We start from the raw sequence: 21,285 nt of genomic DNA, 5'->3' as shown, positions 1-21,285 counted from the left end.
CTTGCACTAACACTAAAACAAGACTACAATAATCAATTAATACAAAAGAGCTTGATCTCTCTCAAATACAATTCTCAAATGGTTAATACTGTACATTTGAAAAACAAAATAAAACTAAATTTCATAATTCCCTATTGCAGCTCAAAATGCTCATAACCAGTGGGTGATAAAGGGCCACTATCCTTGTTGGCACGCGACACCCGCCACAGTTTTATGACTCCGTCAAGACTACCTGTGCAAACTGTGCATTCTTCTTCGTTATCCTCCCCTAATCGCCCCAGAAATGCTGATACACACCTAACAGGTCCTCTGTGCCCTACCAAAACTGCCAGGCATGTATGTTGCCCATCCAATTCTCTCAGCCAAACCCTGCCAGTTGAATCGGCTGAGCCACTGATCACATAGCTTCCCACATTGCTTATGCACATAACTGCATGCGTGTGACCCTGGAGTGCACCACCATATTGTAATTGGCCAGAGAACCCACCCCTAAGCCAGTAATGAATGTACCCATCCGTGCATCCACCATACAGGACTCTGTTATCTATGGTCAGGGTCAAGGTCTTTACAGGTGAGAACTTGGCAGGCAGGGTTGTGATGAGAGAATGTGGCCCATCCCCAATGCAAAAGTTTCGACGCCAGACTCTGACAGTGGCGTCATCAGAAGCAGTGTAGAGTACTCCTTCATCAGCCACAACAATGGCGTTGATTGGCTCGGGATGAGCTTGGATGGTCTCAATGCATTTAAGGTCTGATAATCTCCATACTTTCACTGTTTTATCAAGGGAAGCTGAATATAGGGTGTCATCAGAAATGTTGATTGCTAATGATGTTATCGGTCCTAAGTGCTTCATCTGTTAAAAATAGTGTGCATGTCACAATCAAGTATTGGTCACATTTAATAGTAACAAACTAACATTTGAGTTTTAACTTCCTTAACAACCCAAATAGCACATCTTTTTGTTCACCTGAAAGTTTAAAAACTTTCTAGACAGACTGGTTCTCCTAAGGCACTGCTTCCCAGGTGGAAAGTTTTTACCTAAATGAGACCATTGCAATAACCTTCTGATATATGTAACATATTCTTTACTTCCTTATTAGTAGTGCAGCTCTTCCTTGAGTCAGAAAGGCACTTTCAATTTACCATATAAAGACACAGGGCAACCTAACAGAGTAAGTAGAATAAGATCAAGCTGCATAATATGATGTAAAAGCAATTTTGAAAGGGAACTTTCATTAAGTACTATGTCCAAAAAGAAGAGGAAAGTTAGTTGCAGTGCAATATTGCAGCAACAACTTTCAGATAAAATTTATCACGTGGATGTCCTTAAGATTCACATGACCACTCGCACAGTTCAATGAAAAGAGTTATCTACAGAGACAACTCAAATTCCGTGCATAATATAAATAGGAGGTTGATGTGTGCACACTTAATAGAAAGCAATTAACTTCTAGGCATTTTTAAAATTTTTTTCCTTGTTGCCGTCAGGTGAAATCCACAATGAAACTAAAAAATTTATATTCAAGAAAAGTACATTTTAATAGTTGAGACTCAAAAAAAGATTTGCAGTGTAAAGACCATGTCCACTTGCCAACCAAAGGATTCATTTTTCACTATTTTTTGGTTTTGCCCTGCCATCTCCATTCATTATCCTAAACTTAAAAGAAATGGTTAGAATTTCTACTTCTTCCAACATTAAAGAAGCTTCACAGAAGCATACAAATCTAACAATAAGGCTTACCATTTCTACACCAAAAAGCTTCTGTTATGCATTTATTGGCTTAAAGAGCTATAATAAATCTGTTTATATAGTGGGTGAGAAAGGTGCGAAGGCGAACCATCAAGTACATGTTGGAGTGTGAAATTCATTTACGACCTCAAGTTGTATATATTGCAAAGAATTGGTATTTTACACAAAGCTAAAGATTAATTAGGCCTTATTTATGCATTAGCACTTTCCAAGTGGGTACTTAGGCTTCTTGGAAGGCAAACAAAATGCTCTTAAAAATGTTATTTTCTTAGTAAAGGGTCTCCCATGAAGCATCCATTAATGTAAATTCATGATCTAATCTAAGAAAAGAACAATTGTAAGCCTTAACTAAGTTCCAAACGAAATCAGAAAGTAGAGACTATCATCAATGTAAAAGATGAAGTGTGCAGACTATCATCAATGTAAAAGATGAGGTGTGCAACCCCACACAAAAAACAAAGGAGTAAATGCAATAAATATGGACAAAAGCCACATTAAATATTACCATCTTATCTTTTCCGGCAATGTAGCTCCGGACATAACCTCCGGTCTTGGGTATGGTAGCCAATCGGACATGTTTGAAAGCCCCATCCCATGTTCTTCGCCAAACTCGAATCTTGCCATCACCATAGGCAGCATAAATCCTATCATGTGAAACCTCCAATGCCACAACCATACATGCCTTAGTCTTGAGTTGTCCACATTCCATGAACTCAGGCAATTTCCATATTCGTATCAGATTCGCATTAGAACCAGTATAAATGAGACCATTTGACATAACCATGGAAAGAATCTGGCCATCCTTCTTGAGGATGGAAGAAAGACAAGAATAAGTGGTTTTAGAGCTGGAAACGACATTAGTTGGCGTGTGAGGACGAGGAGGAGAGGAGTATGGAGAGGAACGGCGGTGTGGGGTGGCTAAATGCGTTGGAGAATAGGGAAAATGAGAGAAAGAAGGTGGTTCTTCAGAAGAGAGACTCCTCAAGAACTTGTGGGTTGTTTCTCTAATTGCAAAAGATGGGTTTGGTGGTGAGTTTGGTGAGTCAAATGAGGCCATATCAGTCTCTCAATGCAACTGCGATGCAGATGCAAATTGCAAAGAAAAAACCTTTAGGTACTGTAATGTTTTTATGAATTATTATGGTAAACTGAGCTATAAATGAATTCTTGGGGACCCTCCCATGGAAATCTTGGGATAACTGCCATTTACCTCATATTTACATGAAGCAAATGTGAATTTAAAAGCCCAATACCACAAAAAATTTGAAGAATTCTATGTTGGTTGCCATTGCTAAATTGGCTGCTAAGCTTCTTTCTCAACTAAAACATTTTCGCATGTGACTACATTAATTTAAAGGCCACCATTAGCTCTTCTCAGCTCCTCTTACTCATCAAGAAAAAAAAAAAAAGGCCACCACGAAGGAGATTGATTTTTTTTTTTTTTTTTGCGTTTTTATTTACTTTAGAAATGTTTAAAAGAAAAATACTGCTGGTATTTATTTATTAGGTAAAATATAAAAAAAAATATGATATCGCTGCTTTAATGTTTGAGAAACCATGATTTAATTTTTATCAACTTGATATAAATAAAATTTATATATTAAAACATAAAATGATAATTTTTTATATATTTTTTTATTTTTATTTTATACATTAGAATAAATATTTTTAGAACTTCAATTCTTAAAATTAGAAGACTAGCAATAAGTTGAAGAAAAATTGATAATAGTAAAATCATGAAGGAAATTTATAGAATATTCTTAGTAAAATAAAAAATAATGTAAAGAATGAATCTTGTATCTATGTGGAGAAATTAAAATGTGTTTAAGGATCATTAAATAATTCTTTAAAAGCAAGTGGAGAAGGTTAAGATAAACAACCATTGTGATAGATCAAGTTTTATCTCCTTTTATTTAGATTTTTTTAATCTTAGAACAATTATGATAGATGGTGGTTTATTAATTAAAATTTAGTTTGCATTTTGATTAGTAGTTAAAAAATTAATTTATAATTAACATTGACTTTTTCAATGTGATTAATCAATTTTGGAAAATCTTTAATTATAAGATAGTTAAAATATATATATATATATATATATATATATATATATATATTCCAAGAGAAAATAAAAAAAAAAAAAAAAAAAAAGTAGAAAGCTCAAGACTTGATCGCCGGTCTCCTGAGCATGATATGGTTGTCTCAAAGACTGAAACTTGAAGGAAAAGGTTAAAACTTTGACAACAGAAAATATTCACTATGCACGCTCTGAAGCAACCCCACAGTCCCAAGACCACCACTTCCTCCGCTAAGATGCTGGAGCGAGTCCTCTCCTCCCGTCGGGTTTCTCCCCACCCCGACGACGCCGTTTCCGATTCCGACGCTTCGACTATCTTGGGCGACGAGTCCAAGACCAAGAAACAGAGCCTCTCTTTATTGGCTGCTAATTACATGTCCCGCTTGTCCCACTTCTGCACTTGTCCTACCCCGTGTCTCATCCTCTGCCTCCTCTTTGTATTCGTTTATATTGCGTCGCTGCTTTATCATTCGCGGGATTTCGTCTGCGTTTCTCCTTTCGATCCTAAGACACGGGTCGGATTTTTCGGGCTTGATGGTCTCGAGTCGGACTTTGGAGCCCTTGGTGTTCCTTGGTGTAAGTCTCTTTTTCCTCATCAATGCATAGATGTTCTTGGGTTTGATTTAGATCTGGGTTTGGATCTTTATATTTGATCATGCTCTTGTTGGTTTTGCTGGGGGCAATATGCGCAAAGAAAATGATTTCTGGTTTGAATTCTAGTGAGATATCCTTTTAACTTGGTCATTTAATGGGATGGGACCGTAACAACTAGTGCCCTTTATCATTCTTGGGTGATGGCTTATTTAAAATCAAGTTTCCAGTTTCGCAAAACTTCTCACTTTGAGGTGGCTTATTCCAGCTATTATTTTCAATAGGAATTTAACTGAATGTAAAGGTGACATTCTTCCCTAATTAGAACGAGGATTAGTAGTTGTGTGTGTGTGTGTGTGTAAGAGAGGGAGCATTGGGTATTAGGGGAATGCAGGGATGGTGCTTTTGCTCCTACTAGAGGGATGACTGAAGTGAAAACTACGCTCGAACTGCCATTTTCTCTGATGTTTTAAATTTTTGAAATATTTTGGAGTATTGTTTAATACTTCCAACCACTTTATTATGGTTTATGGACTTTTTGGTCCCCAAACATTCTTGTATTTGGTGGAAATAGCCTCATTCAATCTGTAAAAATTTATGGTTGCCTAATCTTATTTCACTCTTTTGTGTTCTACTTAACAAGTTAAGTTGGTGCAGAGCTCATATCTGTGATCACACTCGAGGACTTGGGATGCTATCATTCTCTTTACTTTTATTGGAAAAGAAAAATTATGAGTTACAATAGTTTTGATTTTTTTTTCCATTTATCAGCGTTATTGATTTATTGGAAATGTGAGTTTGAGCTCTTATAATCTACTCCCTTGTAATTCTTGTCCTTGGTAAAAGGCAGATCGAAACATGGAAAAACGGTGGAGTGGACATCCAAGGATTTAATCAAGGGCTTGGAAGAGTTTGTACCAATATACGAAACTAGGCCAATAAAAAACAACATGTATGGAATGGGTTTTGACCACAGCTTTGGGCTTTGGTTTATTGCAAGGTGGCTGAAGCCAGATCTGATGATTGAGAGTGGTGCTTTCAAGGGGCATTCCACTTGGGTTCTGCGACAAGCAATGCCAGACACACCAATTATTTCATTGTCACCCAGACATCCAGAGAAATACCTAAAAAAGGGGCCTGCTTATGTTGATAGAAACTGCACCTACTTTGCTGGAAAAGATTTTGTGGATTTTGGAAGTGTTGAATGGAAGAATGTGATGAAGAAACATGGGATTACTGATCTCAGTCGAGTTCTTATCTTCTTTGACGACCATCAGAATGAATTAAAAAGGTGTTCACAATCGCATTACCTAACTAGTAATCATTATCCTCCATACATTGTGTGTGCAAATATACTTGAACTCTATTAAATTTTCCATGCTTATTTTTCTTAGATTTTTTATTTTTATTTATTTTATTTATTTATTTTGCAGAGTAAAGCAAGCATTGAATGCTGGCTTTCAACATCTTGTTTTTGAGGACAACTATGATACTGGAACTGGAGATCATTATTCCTTAAGGCAGATATGTGATCAGTTCTATATAAGAGGTGCACTCTCTCCCCTTCTGTTCACATAAGTATCATGGTTGCTTGTCATCTACAATATGAGCTATGTTTTGAAAACTTTTTTTTTTGTTTTTTTGGGGGGGGGGGGCGGGGCGCGGGGTGGGTGGTGGTGTTGTGGGGAGTAAGGGTTGCTTGTCATCTACAATATGAGCTATGTTTTGAAAACTAAACAATATCAAGCGGGGGGAGGGGAAGTAAGGGTTCAGTCTTTTACATTCCAGAAAGTTTAACTGATGGTTGACAAAGTGATGTTGGCATGATGTAATAAATATGAATTATCATTATATTTATAAATTGGGTAATCATGGTGCCAAAATGATAGCATGGTTGGAGTGTAGGTTTGAGCCTTACAGATATTTAATACTCCCAAAATAATTTTACATGAAACAGATGGTGTGACAGAAACTTTCCATTCTAACGTTAAGCTAACCAGCTGAATTGCCATAACTTGGATGAAATTAACTGATTCTCAGTTAAACTGACTAGGTCAACTGATTGATAATTTGGATTGAATAAGCTAGATTTTTAATGGCACCTCATTCAGTGACTAGCCTAGTTGCTTGTTATTCTGGTATTTTTTGCCAGTCTGGTCCGGGTTTCAGAAAATATGAACATTATTCTTTTGTTAACTCTAAATGAAAAGTTTTTTTTTTTAATTTTATAGACGAGAAACTTGCAATTCTATTAAAATAGGAATGGAGATGAATTGGATTTTGACAAAAAGAAAATATTTAGAGAGTTGGGGGCAGGCGTCATGTATTGCAAAGGATATTTTGTTGGTTCAACTAGATTTAGGAACTTACAACAACTGATAGGCAACATTTGGGGCTATTTTATGGTCTTACCATTTGATATCATTCTACTTTATATAGCCTTAACTCACACCTTGACATTTGGTTGTGAAGCATGAATCTTTTTCCTTCACTTTACCTTGTTTGGGACCGTTGTATAGTTTTACAGTGCATCATATGTCTTTGATATATATCCTACTGGCCTTCCCCTTTTGTTAGTTCCTTAAGAGAAATATAGATATTTTTTTTTCTTGTGACTTAATGATTTGAATTTGCATTTTGCAATCTTATTCTCAATTGATTTGCATCTTTATCTTTCATATAATAAGGTTGTAGTTCTTGCCTTGTTCTATCAACCAGTGAATTCCTAACTTTGATTTTGTCAGCTATATCCTCTCACTTTTCATCTCTGAACATCAGAGATGATAATGGTCATCAATCTATTACCAACACAAGAAGCTAAGGACCCCAATTTGATTCATGGTTTGTTCCTTGTCTGATTCATTTTCTCCCATTCATAATTGCCTAGGGGACAGTTGCAAAGATTACTTGTTTCCCCACAACTGTACCGGGGTGTGCTCTTTTTTTTTCTTCCCTTCTCCAAAAGAGTTAGTAAACAGAAAAAAAAAAAAATAAAAGTTAGCTTTTCAATTATCAGAAGAGTAAACCGCAAATAATGAAAACTTCCCCCTTTGTCCATTCTTCTCAAAGTGCACAAAATTTATGATGACTATGAAGAAGAAATAGAGGGAAAGGAAGAAATAATCTTGACGAGGGCTACAAAAGTTATGTCATGTTTGAAATATTTTGTGATATGATTTTTTTTCCTTGAAATTCAAAGACTAAATATTTTGTTATCACCTGTATTTTTTCACTGAAGAATTTCCTCCTTGGTCTTAGTTTATTGACTTGCTATAGGCATCTGATTGTAGATCAGAAATTGAGTGATATTTTGAAGATTCACTTCATTTTTTAAGGCCTTTCTTTTCTTGGTTGTTTACTTTAATCTAGGAGGCGGTCATAGCTGCTTTAGGGATAGTGACGAAACCAGGATTAGACCAAAAAGGAAGAAATTCTGGGAGAAGGCAGTTGATATAGATGAACTATGTGGCCCAAATGAAGCTTGGTGGGGTGTTAGAGGCTTTATGCGGGATAACTTTAATCACAGTAATAAGCCAATTTCCTATGAGGAACATTTTCAGAACAGCCGGTTTATTGAATCAATCCTGGATGTTTATTGGGAGCTTCCTCCGGTAGCTGGTCCTTCCCTCACTCATCAAACACGGTATGATCCTGCTCGAACTACCTCACCTATTGTGGAAGATGGTCGCTATGGCCTGTTTCAGCGGCTTGGTCTAGGTAGACTAGAGACATCTGTATTTAATGGTTATACACAGATGGTATATCTTCAAATCTCTGAACAAGAGTCTTAAAGCTGTCCAGAGCGGATGACGGAGCTGTCAGTTTTGCATAGATTGAAAAACAAGTTTGTTAATATTAATGCCTTTTCCACATAGGTTTTCAGAATGAACCTTGCAAATTGTTTTTTACAACCCCCACCCCATCCCTTCCCCTCACCTCCTTCCCCCAACTCCTCCCCCCCCCCACCCCCTCCTCCCTCCCTCTTTCTTTTTTTCCCTCTTCATCTTTCTTTTTTCCTGTTCATTTTAATGTTCATTCAATTTTCTGTAGTACTTTACCCCATTACTTCCTTTCTAACATGTTTGTTCAATCTCTTGTTAATATCTATTCCCTTATTTGCTGTCTGCAAATTGCTAATCTCCTTACATTGACTTTGTAATTATGTGATGAAGATGGGCAAGCACTCAAAACCCATGAGTTCACTATACTATTTCTAACTTTGTTGAACAGAACTGGCACAATTGCCAGTGTAGCCTCTAAAATGTGATTATACACATTATCTGTATTAATGACCCATTTTCCACAATCAATACAAGGTACCTGTTATGGTGCAAGTTGTTATAGCAGTTGTGGGGCTCTAAAAACAACAAATTGGAGACAAAACATAAATGGAGTGAAGCAGTGCATCCCAGCATGTGATAATACTTGTATGTAAAACAGGTGTAGCCATTATTCCTCATAATTGCAAACTCATAACAGTCTTTTCTTGTGAGCCTTCTCATATTTGTCCAATACCATATTGCATACCAAATGATAAGCATTTGGGATCAAATGTTAGTAACTGAGTAGTAATTAGAGCTAATACCGGTGGTTTCTAGGCAAACAATCCATTCTTTTACACAAATTGGAATACACCTGGAAAGAGTAGAGCTAAGAGAATAATTAAACTAGGCAAACTTAAATATTTGTCTCTTAAATGTAAAAAGTTTTTCTTACCCCAGTTCACTAAATACAGCAAACTTATGACATTTCCATACATATATTGCTCATGAGCATAGAGCTCAACTTTGACACACACTTTAGGCTTCTTGGAATTTCAGAAAAATTCTTTTTAAGCTTTCCTTTGCTCAATGATGCTAATGCGCTAATTACGATTCTTGCATTTCTCCATGGCCCTAGGAGCTGCAAACAAGCACAAGGATCAAAACCCATTTTCTAAGAAGATGCATAAATGTTAAAAGTATGTCCACACAAACAAAAGTCGACCAATAAATTCATCCAAAAGGTCTAGAAAATAAAAATTATGACCATAATGGATTGCTGGAGTTTATGATTAGATACTATTAGCTATGTGCGAATTGAAGTTTATGCATATGGCATTATAAGTGAATAGAACCTACCAAGCCCAATAGCCTCTGAACCTTTCATGATCCTCAGCCTCCTGCATGAATCGGTAAACATCCTGTAATAACATAGAACAGAGTTCCATCAATATCTTGTTTTTCAGGGCCCAAATTATGCAAATTCGGCTCACTGAAAATAATTTATTCATGAACATCAAAAAGAGAATATCGAAAGTGAAATGCACTTACTCCCAGGGTACATCACCAACAAGCATCCAATCACCATCCTTGTCTTCATAAGTAAGAACATATTCAGAGCCATGGAGAAGATCCTTTAAACAAGTCTCACTCAGCCCATCTCGCCCTGGAAATCCATGGGAACCACATTGTCCTGAATCATAGTCAACACAAGTGGATTACTTTTCAAGACATCTAAGAACAATCAAGTGAAGAAATATGCCGATAAAATGTCATCAAGCAACCTTGCTAGCTTGCAGTGCTAATATATTGCATGGGAGTTGATTAAAGGGAGCTAAGGGGTGGAGTGAAGGTTGACTCATTAGCTTCGTTTATGAGTTCTTTTAAGATGTAAATGAAAGTTAATGAAGGTTAAATATTTACATCCATGAACCTCCAAATGCTCATTTTTCTCAACCCCATTTGGAAGTTAAATTAGAGCAGATTGGCAATGAGTCTGTCCCTAGAAAAGAAACATTCTTCTAAAATCCCAAATTCCTAGTGGTGGAGCTGGTCAATAGTTAACAACAGAACAGGTACAAACCCGCTATCACTCGCAAGTCCTTTTTTGGTAGGCAGTTCTTAAAATTATCATAGCAGAATTGGTTTTTCATTTTAAACATTTTATTTTAAGCATCCAATCAGAAAATTCACTGAAAAAGTTATATAGCATAAACTTTCAAGAATCAAATGCTTCATTCAATTATACAGCAAACAAATGTAGCACCACTTAAGATTTTTGCACTTGTTGATTGGAGAGTAGAAGATAGCTGCTCCTGCTTTAAGGGATTCATAACAATATTCCATCAGAGCTTTGTAAGCGTTTTATGATTCTTATTATAAAAAATCTCATTTAAGCACCAAACCAATTCAGGACAGATTTTTTCACTGAAACAATTTGCTTATCAACTGTATATGAACGCGCAAATGTGTCGAGATGTGTGTGACCGTGCATGAGCGTATGTGAGAGAGAGAGAGAGAGAGAGAGAAAGAGAGGGAAAAGAGGAGGTTTGGCATACCAATAGTAAAGCAACTGAACATCTTCTCAAGTGCAGATGAGAGTTCCACATAGTTGCTGTAGGTTTTGAGGTCGACCTTCCTGAGGTATGGTGCACCATCCATGCTAACCTTTACATAGAGGCACCCAAAACCTGATTTGCCTTCAGCATCTTCATTGATCTTTGTCAAATTAGAGGCCATAGTGTTCTTACGGAAAGAACGAATAGGTGGCCATCCTACCACTTGTGCCCTGTTGCAGAAACTTTTGGATCAGAACTCACCAAATTTACTATAATATTGAAATGGAATTGACTGGTCTAAGGAAGGAAAACAGCTAAGGATGAAAGGTACTAAAGAGAAGAAAAATAACAAACTAGAAGAAGTAAGTCATAAATTGCACACGAAAAGCTTCATAAATCTAGAAAAGCATGTATTATTAATTTTCAAGTGACTATATAGGAATTCTGTAGATTCTTCAAAGCAAATCACTTGACATAGTCTGGAGATTACAGAAGTGAAAAACATAAAAATTTAGATGCTACCATGGCAAGAATCACAAAAAGAAGTGACAACTAAACAGAAAGTTAAATGTGCAGCAGCAAACAATCATAAGGAGCAGGGCAAAGAGACCGACTAGAGATTAATTAAACCAAATACAATAAAGAGAAAGCAGAAACTTATGACCAAATTAAATGAATGAGAACATGATAAGAAGAGGAAGAGGATGTTTTTCCAATTTCTAGTTTATAGGTCCCAAACCACCTTTAATAACACTCTACTGCGCTGAGTAGAATACTTGTGCCTAAACCTGAGATTAGTCATTCCATTTATCTTCCCACAAACCAGAGCAGCGAGAAACACAACGTAAATGGTTTGATTTGCTCACAGTTTCATTTTTCTTGGGACATATAATTTTGTTTTCTACCCTTTCCCACAATTCTCGTTACAGTTAAAGATTGATGAAGGGAACAAACAGAGTTACAAAGCAAAACAGCCCAGACAAAGAAACCAACTCCTAACTGTTGGTTAGTTGAACTTACTTTGCGGCAGGAGCATTATTGTTCTCATTTGCACCAGATACTTGACTTCCCTTCTCTTGAACTGGCTTTGAAGATTGAGTAATAACACCAACAACCTCCTTCTTAGATACAGAAGATTTCTGGGTATTACCATTATCACCTCTGGGAGAAAATAACACAGCCCCCGTATTCAAATCAGCGTCAGATCCATTATTCACAGAGAAAACCCATTTCCCAGAGGACGCATCAATGGCATCTGAGAAACCTCTCTTAGCACCTGAAACTAAATTCTTTGATGGGCTAAGAGAATACCCATTAGTGTTGGTGTCAATATCTTTACCAAAAAGAGACACTCCAGGCAACGGTTTTCTCTCCGGGGACTGAGACCCAGGCAAACCAAGCCTCAGTTCAGTTTCTTTCAGGTTGAGAGAAGAAGTCTTGTTTTTGTTGCTGTTCTCTTCTGTTGAGAGAGCAGAGGAGGAAGAAGAGGAAGAGGAGAGCTTGTCAGAGATTCTTTCCATGGGAGAACTCTCTGATAAACCTATGTAATCATGTTCTTGTGGTATAGACATCAAATTTGTTCAAGATGAAAGAAACCAGAAAAAGGTTGAGAGGAATATATGAACAAGCCAGGAGAATGGTTAGAGAGAGAGAGAGAAAAGAGGGGGGGGGGGGGGGGGGGGTGTTAATAGGTTGCTGGTTAGCTTTGCAAGGGCTGGTTTTTGTTGATGCAGAAAGGGAGCTTTTTTGGGCTCTCTGTAGCTATTACTTTGTTTTTCATTTATATATAAATATTTGATTTTTGTTAAAAAAACTTTTACCTTTTTTCGGGTTCTTAACATTTTCCATAGCAGCCTTACCACAGAGTAAACGCATGATGACTTTAGATATGGGATCACGAATGCCATATCCAGTTTAGTTCTTCAGTCTCTTAGACTGTGTTAAGTGTTAATTTAGCTAAACACCAAATTGGAAAATGGATTCTGCTAACTATATTTTATCAGAAGCAAGTTTTTGTACAGGATTAAATCAGGCACTCAACACTAAATCTATTATGCAGCAGCAACGACTAAATCAAGAGAAATTCTGATACGATGGGATTGAAACGTGGATTATGTATGTATTAAATAACGAAATTTCACATGAATGGATTATTAAAATATATGGGGGAGCAGTTGTCCTAAATTAAATGTAATGTTTATACTAAAAGAGAAAGGTTCCACCGACAGCTCACTGAGTGTTCCCCGGCAAACTTTTGCACAGTGTTTGGATGTTTTTACTTTATTAGCCTCATTATTGATACCACCTGCATGGTTATATTTAACAGGGTATAAGAAAAAGGAAAGGATGATAAAAAAAGAGTGCATGGACAGGAACAGAGCAGAAAGTGATGGGACAAAAACGAACAACTGCTTGTCTTATGCTTCTGGCAAATATCAAATGCTGTGACAAAACTTCATGGTATGCTTGGGAAGAGAGAAAGTAGAGGAAGAGAAAGAGGGGAAGAGAAGGTATATTATTCGCTCTCTGAGCTAATTATTTTCTTTTTCGAACATAAAACATAACTCTTCATTTTTCAATATTGTTCACTCATTTTTATTTCTTTTCCTTTCCATTATTATGCATACATAAATATGTTCATTTCCTCTATGTGTGTTATTGCTGGAAAGCTGACATCGAACAATCAGAGCACCAGAGAAAAGTGATAACTGAAAAGGCCACTTCAACATCTGATAATAAATTTCTTTTTTTATTAATTTTAAATTAAATAAGACAAAACTGTCCAAAAAAAGTAATACTTTTAAATAAGTTACACTTAAATTGATAAAATAAAAAAAATTAAAATTCCCCTATTTTTGGCAAAACTCAATAATTTCAAATGCAAGTGAGAGGTGATTTTCTGAATACTAATTTTCACTTTACTGTTGAGGTCAGTGAATTACTGATTTTAAAGGTTAATAATGTCGGGAGGTGAATCTTTTTCTTACCACGCCTGTATCTTGTCCTAATTATTGTGTAAGAGTAATCCAAAAGTACAAATCACGCGCAATAAATCCCACGCTCCATGACCAAGTATACGAATGCAACGCTTCAGATTCACCCACGTTACCACTTTTAGTTGTCAGCGAACATAACGGCGTTTAGTTGCTAGAGTTGACGGAAGTATACCTCGCTTCCTCATGATTGCGTCATTGGAGACCCATTGACTGACACGGTCAAGTAAACCGGTTATTTGACCATTCCGTTTACCGTTTGTCCCCTAAAGGTAAAACCTTCTGTCTAAGACCACCTTTTCCACTCTCCTCTTTGCTATTTCCAGATTCAACATTCTTTTGTAAATTATCTTTTTATTTCTAGTTATAAAAACCATTATTTTTTTATAATTTATAAAAATTTCACCACTTTAAAAACAATTTCAATCTCATTACAAGTAAAGCTAATTGATTTTTTTTATTAAAATTTATTATATTCAGAAATTGTAATCATAAAATTTTTTTTTCTTCTTTTAAAAAAAGTATAATAAAATACGAGGGTCAGTCAATACATTGCATCGTGGAAGAAGCCGCCTAACGGCGGCATTTTAGAACATAAATGGGTACGTAGGGCGGCTCATGGTTATTTTTTCTGATTTTAAAGTTAGGAGATCAAAATTGAATTGAAAGGCTATTCAATTTCTGTTTTAATCTACTCTTAATCCCTATTTTGATTCAAATATAATTAAAATTAATAGAGTTTATTAATTTTAATTTCAAAATAAGCAGGCAGAGGCTATTAATATCTACACATCATTATTATTTTAACATGATATCATTGTTGAAATTAAAAAATTGTGGAAAAAAAAAATCAACTTTGAAAGATTTAATATGAATTCAATAAATGCTGCAAACTATGCATAATCTTCGCACAAGATTTTGTCTCATCCACCCCAAAAGAGTGTTATCTGAAACATCCAATCAACTTTATAGAAAATCTCTATGTCTAAGCATGCTTATTGTAAGAACTTTGATTGATATCTTCCTTCTTCTCCTTCTTTCAAGTCCAAATTAACCCACTTCAGCCAACTAATGAGATTGTTAATCATTTATTAGCAATTTAATTGACTAAATTTCTTTCAAATATTATGCTACTTTGACCATGTGTTACTCCATCAACTAACAAAGCCAACATTATATCTTTAATGGAGCTTCAAAAGTCATAAATTCTGACTAATGAGCCTTTGCAATGATGTCCAAGTCAGTTATGGAAATATTTTTACTATTTTATTATAATATTAAATTAATAATATGTGTTTATATCACGTATATATAAATATTTTTCACATTTTAATTAAATTATTAAAGTGTAAAAAAAATAAATTCGTTTCACCTTTGATTAAGAAAATATTACTCATTGATATATTTTTCTAAGTGTTTCAAACGTTAAAAAATATAGAAAATATTTTTTGTGAAATAAATAGAATATTTATATTTTAATTTAAATTTAAATTTAAAGTTAAATTAATTTTGTTTTTATTTTATGAAAAAAGTTTTTTTACAAAAATTTATTTTTTTAAATAATTTATTTTATTTAATTTTAATATTAAAAAATAAAAAATATATAATATACTGCTTAAAATATATATTGAACAATATTATTTTTATCAAGTTAAAATATTATAAACAATTTTATTTTGTATTATAAATAAGAAAACAAATATAAAATAATAAATGGTGATAATCACCATTGATAAACTACAAGTTATACATTTATATAATGTTTTTATAAATTTCTCATATTTAATGAAACATAATTTTTTCTTTTAAAATAAGAAAGTTATTTTTTTAAAAGAATAAATTAATTTAATTTAAAAAAAAAAATTTCATTTTAATCAATTTTTCTAATTATCCTAAACACTAAAAATATATATTTTTAAAAACAAACAGAGCATAAATCATTTTAAGAAAGGCAAAATTAAAGAAAAAAAAAATGGCAAGCAGATTCTTATTATCAGTAGACAGTAGGGATCAATTTTGAGATCCTGAGGCCACCTTTATCCTGCTAAAAGAAAACAAAGGCTTTTCCATGTGCTGTCAAAATGCTTTCTTGTGCGCTTGCGACTGTATGTTTATTCCAGGCAGGCTTTCAACTGCCCAAACACATGGCAGCTTATTATTCCTGATAAGACCTTTAACAAGGCCTTGTTTGTATGTGCAGCCAACTGCTTCAAAATGGAACTTCAAATTATTGCCTAATATGTGAATAGGATGATATTAATTATGAGCCTAATTAATATTATGGAGGTTCTCAAAACAATTTTTTTAATGTTTTAATTCAATATTTTGATGATGGGATTGAGGTTTAATTTAATCTTTAAAATATTAAATTAATGATTTTATGAATTAAATTAAATGAGATAGAACATGACTATAATTGAGGTGATTTTGATTTAATTATATCCAACCAAACCTATATATTATATAATATATTTTTTTACATAATTGACTTTATTAAAATTTGAATTTCAAATTTCATAATTTTAGATATGATTCCAATATTATTAAGCTAAAGTTTATCGATTTACATGTTTAACTTTTGTAAAGTTGAAGTAAAAAGATTTTTCTCTCTATCACATTCAAATCAACTAAAAATAACAATAACAATAATAATATTATTCAATATTAATTTGAAATAAGGTGTTTAAGTTATATAAGATTTAGACAAATCACATTCTTTTGAGTTAATCTTTAGAGTTGAGTTAGACTCGATCTATTTTTTTCTATATAATATCAGAGTTTGTTCTGTTTCAATATTAGAGCACCCACAAATATATTTACTTACAAATTTTATGCTTCAGATATTCATATTTGAATATAAAATACACTGTTTCAAATTAATTTAAAATAAGGTGTTTGAATTATATATAATTTAAATATATATTTTTTTAAGTTAATTTTTTAGTGAAGTTAACACTGATCTAATTTCTCTACATGATGTCAGAGTTTGCTCTACTTCAATTTTAAGGAACCCATAAATATATTTATCGATAAATTTTATATTTTATATATTCGTATTTGAATGTGAGATATACTGTTTCATATTGATTTGAAATAAAGTGTTTGAATTATATATGATTTAAATATTTTTTTTTAAATTAATTTTTGGGTGAAATTAGTGCTAATCTATTTTGCATGGCATTGTCAATGTTCCTAATCGGAGATGATGAGTTTTGCTAAAATTGAAAGGATGCATTTTTATCTTTAAAGGACCAAAGAATCCTTTGAATCTTTTCAGTGCCTTGAGTGTGTCAAGTTATTGAATATTGTTGCCATTTATTCCTCCTCCTGTAAAAGCCTATAACACACAGATCCACAGTCCTGTCCTTCTAAATTTAAAAACAATTCTTTAATGGTACCAAGTGGATTCAATGGATAATTTGAACCAAATCAACCTAATCCATTTGACACATCAAGATTTTAATCCCTTGGTTTTTATTTTCTTTTTTAGAAATAAAAAATAATAATTTTATTTTAGAACTCAAGGGCTTGAATAGTATAGATATATTTTTTTAAGGGATGACCAAGAATTGACTTTTTAATTATTTTAAACAAAGAAATTATTCTTATGTTAAAAAATTGTTACATTTATAATATAATGTTCCAATCAATTTGGTATAAAAATTAAGATGGAGACTATTAATTTGAGGACAAGTACCACACATTGCAAATAATATATATGAAGAATGCAACCAACTTTAATGAGAATATAAAGCTATAAATTGGAAGATAACTTTAATTACTAAGAATGAAATTTGGTCCCTCCATGTGGATAGCTACTTAAGGGGCCACTATAACTATATACTTGCTACTGAGATTAAATCTACAATTTTAAAGTTGTATTTCTCTATATCAACCTTATATATTTAAAATAAATAATTATAAAGTATTTATTAAAAAAATCAAATTTTAATTAATAAGGAATACGTTTATAATAAATAATTTTAAAATACTTATTAGTAAAGTTAAATCTCGATTGATAAGGAAATAGAACTCTCATTTTTACTAATTTTAACTTGTAAACTCACTTTGCAGTCATTAAATTTTTTTTTATATATGTGTAAAAAAATCTAAATTTTATTTATTATAAACTAAAAAATAAATATATAAATTTTACTAATTATATATATAAATTTTATTATTATTAAATTAAATAGTTATATATAAATTTATATATTTATTATATATATATATTCATTAATTTTATATAAGTTTGGATATAAATATTTTATATAATAATTATTAAATTAATTAATTAAATTAATATTTGATGTATTTTTTTTTTTCAGACTGATATTGTACATTGGTGCCACGCTATGAGTGGGAATTGAATAGAATCCCGCAATCACCGTCCTGTTTGACTATGCGCATGGAGAAGGATGGTGGCGTCCTTTTATAAGAAGTGGGTCCGAATTTGTAAACATGTGCCCCCCGCTAGAGTGGTGGGTCCTACCACAGTGGGGTCACCAAGTATTCCCATTTTTTCAATAGGAGGGTCATTGGGTATTCTAACACTTTAGTATTTGCTCAAATCTTTCACATTATTTTATTTTATTTTTATAAAAATGCATATATATATATATATATATATATTGAAATTTAGAGGAATTACAAAGTTTTTGGTTTCCACATTATTTAGTAATCAATTTATAAAATTTAATAATTTTATTAATATATTTTTAAAATTTTATTCTGTAAATAAAATATTATATTTATTTATTTATTTTTATTTAAAATTTATATATTATTAAAAAAATAATTAAATAACCTTATTTTTATAAAAAAAATTATATTAATAATAGACTAAATTATTTTTTATATCACCTAAAAAATTATGTAAATATAATAATAAAGAATAAAATTAAAACAATAATTAATATTTTAAGATTTTTTTTAAATGGAACAAATAATTTTAAAAAAAAAAATTCAAACATAATAAATAAAAATAAGTGAAAGTAGTATTTTTATTTATTTTAATTACCTTTAATCTTTAATAATGTTATATGAGATAGTAAAATTAAAAGGAAAAATTATTCCTGTAATATTCTTGCTCTCTCTTCCTCAGTCTCTCTTCATTTTTATCTCCTGTCTCTTTTTTTCAATCTTCATAATTATCAAAATACATGAATTAATTAAAAAAAAAAAAAGAGAGGGACCTACTTGCCCCGCACTATGTCTACAGTGAGCACTAGTTGGCAAGCTGATAAGCAAAGGCTAACCCAAAATATAGAGAGATTGAATTGAACTCTGTTCTTCAAAAAGAAAAATTCTGTTTGTTGGACTCAACAATTTTCTCTACAGCGGTCCATTCTCGTCATTGAGTCGTTTTTATATTTTATATTTATGTTAAAAAAATTATAAAAAAATAATTTTCTCTCGAACATTGTTTGGTTAAATGAATTACTTATTGTTAGCTTTACTTTTCACGAATTAAGTTATCTAGTTTAGAATAAATAACTTACTTTTAGAGAAATATAATAAAAAATAGCATTTCACTTATCAGAAAGTGAATAATACTTTCAATTAAACAAGTTAATTTTTTACATTTTCTGAAAACTTAAATTTCCTTTCTCAATGACTGAAAATGATTTCCCTTCATTCATTTCATTTTAATTTCATTCATTCTTTCTTTCTTTCACTTTCACCCTCCACTGAAGCTAAGTCCAATTCCCTGTTGGTGAAGGTGATGTGTGCCTGAAAATGAACCTTTGAAAAGCTTTATCAAAACCCTTGTTAACATTTTTTAGGAGCAAACCTATGTTTATGTGCCTGACAATTGGCAAGGCAAGAATTTTCACTATATATTTTGATTCAAGAAAATCAAATAATTAACTTAATAACAGTTTTAAGCAGATTTACATATATCTTGAAAGCATATTATTTGCAGGCCCACAAGGTTTTGATAGGGTGAGAAAGAATGTTCATTTCCAAGTGAACTCTCATTAGAACCATTGTCAATTGTGGCTCTCAAAGTCTTAAAGCCACTTTGTGACTGCACCATATATTGCTTTTCTCTGAATTGTTTCTATCAATGAACAATGAAACTATATATTTTTCCCCTTATGCATATGAAACTTATTTGAAATTCCAATCTCAGTACTGCATTTCAAGGGCTGCTCTATCTAGGTACTGTAATACTTGCGACTATGCCAGTTAGTGCACCTAAACCCGGCCAAGAGTTGGTTTAGCTCTTGAACCAAACTGGGATTGGCTCGGGTTAAACTCGAAATCAGCCTAGTCAATAGTTCAAGGCCTTGAACCTGCTCTGAAACTGATTTATAGGATAGAATTATTTCGAATTGAAATGAGTTTGAACTGAAATCATTTTTGAATTAAAACCAGACTAAATCGGCAATTCTAACTCTAAATTAGAGTGAAACCAATCGGGACGAAGTCTAAGCATGCACCTACCCTTTGCCATGGAGTTACTACCTTATCAACTACTTATTTTATTTAGCCACACAATCGAAGCAATGATACAATGGCTCATTCATGAAAGAAAAAGGGAAAAAAAAAAAAAAAGGACATAGAATTTTGCTTATTTGATGGCGACTATTGAGGGCGCCTACACTTACTATTGCATCCTCTAAACCCACAGGATTGGTCATCTCAATGTGCTTTTGGTCTATGTATATGATATTGGTAGGACAAGATTTGAGATAAAATGCATTATTGGTGAGGTCCAATTGCACATTCCATACATATCATTCAATCAAGTTTGCATGTATATTGGGGTCACTACTGATCGCTAGTAAGAGACTTCACTCAGACAGCGATAATGGTAGGCCCCTTGAGTTGAGATACATTACAAAGTATTTCTAGCATAATCCAAATACAACCTATAAATTCTAAGCTGTCATGCCTCTAACTGAAACACCTAATCAAAGTTCCCATCAACTTATCATGATAAAAGGGAAGTGGTTAGCTGTTAATCCACTAGAATTTTCAACTGAAATAGCAAGATTTTGTGAAGCAAGTGATATTAATTTGGTCTTTTTAATCAGTGATTAACAGGAAAGAGGTTTCGTCTAGCACAAGTTATTATAGTTTGAACTTCGAATTGAGTATGTTTAGTCATTAATGTTCAAAGAAAATGATGGGAACCTAATAATGCTGCACATAGAGGCATGCATTATCTTTTATGGGCTAGACCACAGATTGTATACAGCTGCAATGCCAAGAGTTAGATGCTGCATTAAAACTGATATAGCCCCAGATATTGATTATACCACAAGAGTTATTTTTTAACAGTGATGCAACATATAGAAGGCTAGTATTCTGTACTAATTTATCTTACTTCTTTTAGCATATTTTTGAATCATTAATGTGTATTCTGATAACATTGTAGCGGATCGAAAGCAAGTTCTTGCAAGTTTTGGATTATTCACCATCTAGGCATCTACTTATGACCCAGAAGCAATTTTGGCCTCCGATTGTGATTCCATGTGTGGGTTCATGGTCTTTTTCCTTTTGTTCTTGGTGGGAATAATCCAGGCCTTCTGTAAACAAATTGATTGA

At 33.0% G+C, this 21,285-nt stretch overlaps 4 protein-coding genes across 4 annotated transcripts in view; 2 read left to right on the top strand and 2 right to left on the bottom strand.

The window, feature by feature from the left end:
- Positions 1-8,348, top strand: part of LOC110639941 (uncharacterized) — a 60,002-nt gene extending 51,654 nt beyond the window's left edge. The window contains exon 14 of the mRNA XM_058150098.1: positions 8,338-8,348. The gene's annotated coding sequence lies outside the window, so the exon portion shown is untranslated. The remainder of the gene's footprint in view (positions 1-8,337) is intronic.
- LOC110639930 (protein JINGUBANG) lies at positions 14-3,121 on the bottom strand. Its single transcript, XM_021791055.2, has 2 exons — positions 2,257-3,121; positions 14-854 (listed from the first exon to the last, which is right to left on the bottom strand). Exons 1-2 carry the CDS (start codon positions 2,806-2,808, stop codon positions 132-134), a joined length of 1,275 nt encoding a protein of 424 aa, XP_021646747.2. The 5' UTR covers positions 2,809-3,121; the 3' UTR covers positions 14-131.
- Positions 3,885-8,546, top strand: LOC110639927 (uncharacterized). The gene is made up of 4 exons (XM_021791051.2): positions 3,885-4,401; positions 5,263-5,707; positions 5,850-5,965; positions 7,786-8,546. The coding sequence occupies exons 1-4, from the start codon at positions 4,008-4,010 to the stop codon at positions 8,205-8,207; spliced, it is 1,377 nt and encodes a 458-aa protein (XP_021646743.2). The 5' UTR covers positions 3,885-4,007; the 3' UTR covers positions 8,208-8,546.
- A 373-nt stretch (positions 8,547-8,919) lies between these two features.
- LOC110639929 (auxin-responsive protein IAA27) lies at positions 8,920-12,493 on the bottom strand. Its single transcript, XM_021791053.2, has 5 exons — positions 11,756-12,493; positions 10,736-10,965; positions 9,729-9,870; positions 9,537-9,598; positions 8,920-9,318 (listed from the first exon to the last, which is right to left on the bottom strand). The coding sequence occupies exons 1-5, from the start codon at positions 12,304-12,306 to the stop codon at positions 9,281-9,283; spliced, it is 1,023 nt and encodes a 340-aa protein (XP_021646745.2). The 5' UTR covers positions 12,307-12,493; the 3' UTR covers positions 8,920-9,280.
- Positions 12,494-21,285: the final 8,792 nt, after the last annotated feature.

Source organism: Hevea brasiliensis, chromosome 1 (assembly GCF_030052815.1).
Source record: "Hevea brasiliensis isolate MT/VB/25A 57/8 chromosome 1, ASM3005281v1, whole genome shotgun sequence".
In the NCBI taxonomy this organism is placed as follows: domain Eukaryota; kingdom Viridiplantae; phylum Streptophyta; class Magnoliopsida; order Malpighiales; family Euphorbiaceae; genus Hevea; species Hevea brasiliensis.
This window is presented reverse-complemented; position numbering and strand designations above follow the sequence as displayed.

Excerpts from the sequence above, each read along its gene's own strand:
- LOC110639930 (XM_021791055.2), bottom strand. The coding sequence starts at position 2,808 with ATGGCCTCATTTGACTCACCAAACTCACCACCAAACCCATCTTTTGCA. Across the intron at positions 855-2,256 it reads TTGCCGGAAAAGATAAGATG|ATGAAGCACTTAGGACCGAT; the intron begins GTAATATTTAAT and ends TATTTTTAACAG.
- LOC110639927 (XM_021791051.2), top strand. The coding sequence starts at position 4,008 with ATGCACGCTCTGAAGCAACCCCACAGTCCCAAGACCACCACTTCCTCC. Across the intron at positions 4,402-5,262 it reads AGCCCTTGGTGTTCCTTGGT|GCAGATCGAAACATGGAAAA; the intron begins GTAAGTCTCTTT and ends CCTTGGTAAAAG. Across the intron at positions 5,966-7,785 it reads TGATCAGTTCTATATAAGAG|GAGGCGGTCATAGCTGCTTT; the intron begins GTGCACTCTCTC and ends ACTTTAATCTAG.
- LOC110639929 (XM_021791053.2), bottom strand. The coding sequence starts at position 12,306 with ATGTCTATACCACAAGAACATGATTACATAGGTTTATCAGAGAGTTCT. Across the intron at positions 10,966-11,755 it reads AATAATGCTCCTGCCGCAAA|GGCACAAGTGGTAGGATGGC; the intron begins GTAAGTTCAACT and ends TTTCTGCAACAG. Across the intron at positions 9,319-9,536 it reads TTCAGAGGCTATTGGGCTTG|CTCCTAGGGCCATGGAGAAA; the intron begins GTAGGTTCTATT and ends GCTTGTTTGCAG.